This window comes from Puntigrus tetrazona, unplaced genomic scaffold (genome assembly GCF_018831695.1).
Source record: "Puntigrus tetrazona isolate hp1 unplaced genomic scaffold, ASM1883169v1 S000000389, whole genome shotgun sequence".
Taxonomy (NCBI): domain Eukaryota; kingdom Metazoa; phylum Chordata; class Actinopteri; order Cypriniformes; family Cyprinidae; genus Puntigrus; species Puntigrus tetrazona.
Genome location: NW_025048042.1, coordinates 1 through 1,019, shown reverse-complemented (window position 1 = coordinate 1,019; position 1,019 = coordinate 1). Strand labels below are relative to the sequence as shown.

General features: G+C 38.1%; 1 protein-coding gene across 1 annotated transcript; it reads left to right on the top strand.

Annotated features, from left to right (window-relative positions):
• Positions 1–213: 213 nt before the first annotated feature.
• Positions 214–861, top strand: LOC122333788 (septin-5-like; the record flags this gene model as incomplete). Its single annotated transcript, XM_043231576.1, has 3 exons — positions 214–348; positions 468–603; positions 678–861. Coding segments are annotated over 3 exons (437 nt in total), but the record flags the coding sequence as incomplete, so codon positions are not given.
• Positions 862–1,019: the final 158 nt, after the last annotated feature.

The window sequence follows — 1,019 nt, the reverse complement described above, 5'->3', positions numbered from 1 at the left end:
CTCAACCTTTCTGCAGAATTTGACTAACTTATGTAAACTTTCCAACAAATAAATAATAAACAATAAAATAATTAATAAAAGGTAAAAAAAGGAGTCATCCTAACCTAACGTATAATACAAAACAAAGCAAAACATTTCACCCAAACAGTGGACTCTTCAAAAGAATGACTTTAAACTCACAGTTAGTTGTTAAAAATGTAAAATAAACGTTAGAAGCAAAAAATCTAAATCCTCAATGCTATGTGTTTCAGGAGAGCACTCCATTTGCTGTGATTGGGAGCAACACGATAGTTGAGGTCAAAGGTCAGCGGGTGAGAGGCAGACTTTACCCATGGGGCATTGTGGAAGGTCAGTACAGATCTGCGCTTGAACGTCTACGCTCTGCATGAGACGGGCTCTGTATTAATAGAAACTGAGTTTTGTAAGAAATAAGAAACAGGTACGTGCGCATATCTCTTTTCTCGCAGTGGAGAATCAGTCCCATTGTGATTTCGTCAAGCTGAGGAACATGCTGATTCGCTCACACATGCATGACCTGAAAGACATCACGTGTGACGTGCACTATGAGAACTACAGGGCACAGTGCATACAGCAGATGACGAGGTAAGTCACCAGGCTTTCTCAGATACGCCACTAAATAACAAAACTTTGCTTAAGAGATGTTCTGTTTCCACCAGCAAACTGACTGATAACCGCGTGGAGAGCCCCATCCCGATACTACCACTGTCCACCCCGGACGTAGAGACAGAAAAGCTGATAAAGATGAAGGATGAAGAGGTCAGCCAGCTGTTCAGTTATCTAGTCATTACAGTTCTTTATAAATCCGCCACAATCAGGGCCTAAAAGATTTTACTACACTTGAAAAATCAAAAGTGACTTTTTTTTCCATCCGTGAAACTGTGTGTGCAACTGTACGAAACACACGATAAATATGAATTAATTTAGTTATTAAAAACAAACAATTTAACTATTTAATACTATCTAATGCTATTTAGTATTTCAATTTAATAATAATATAT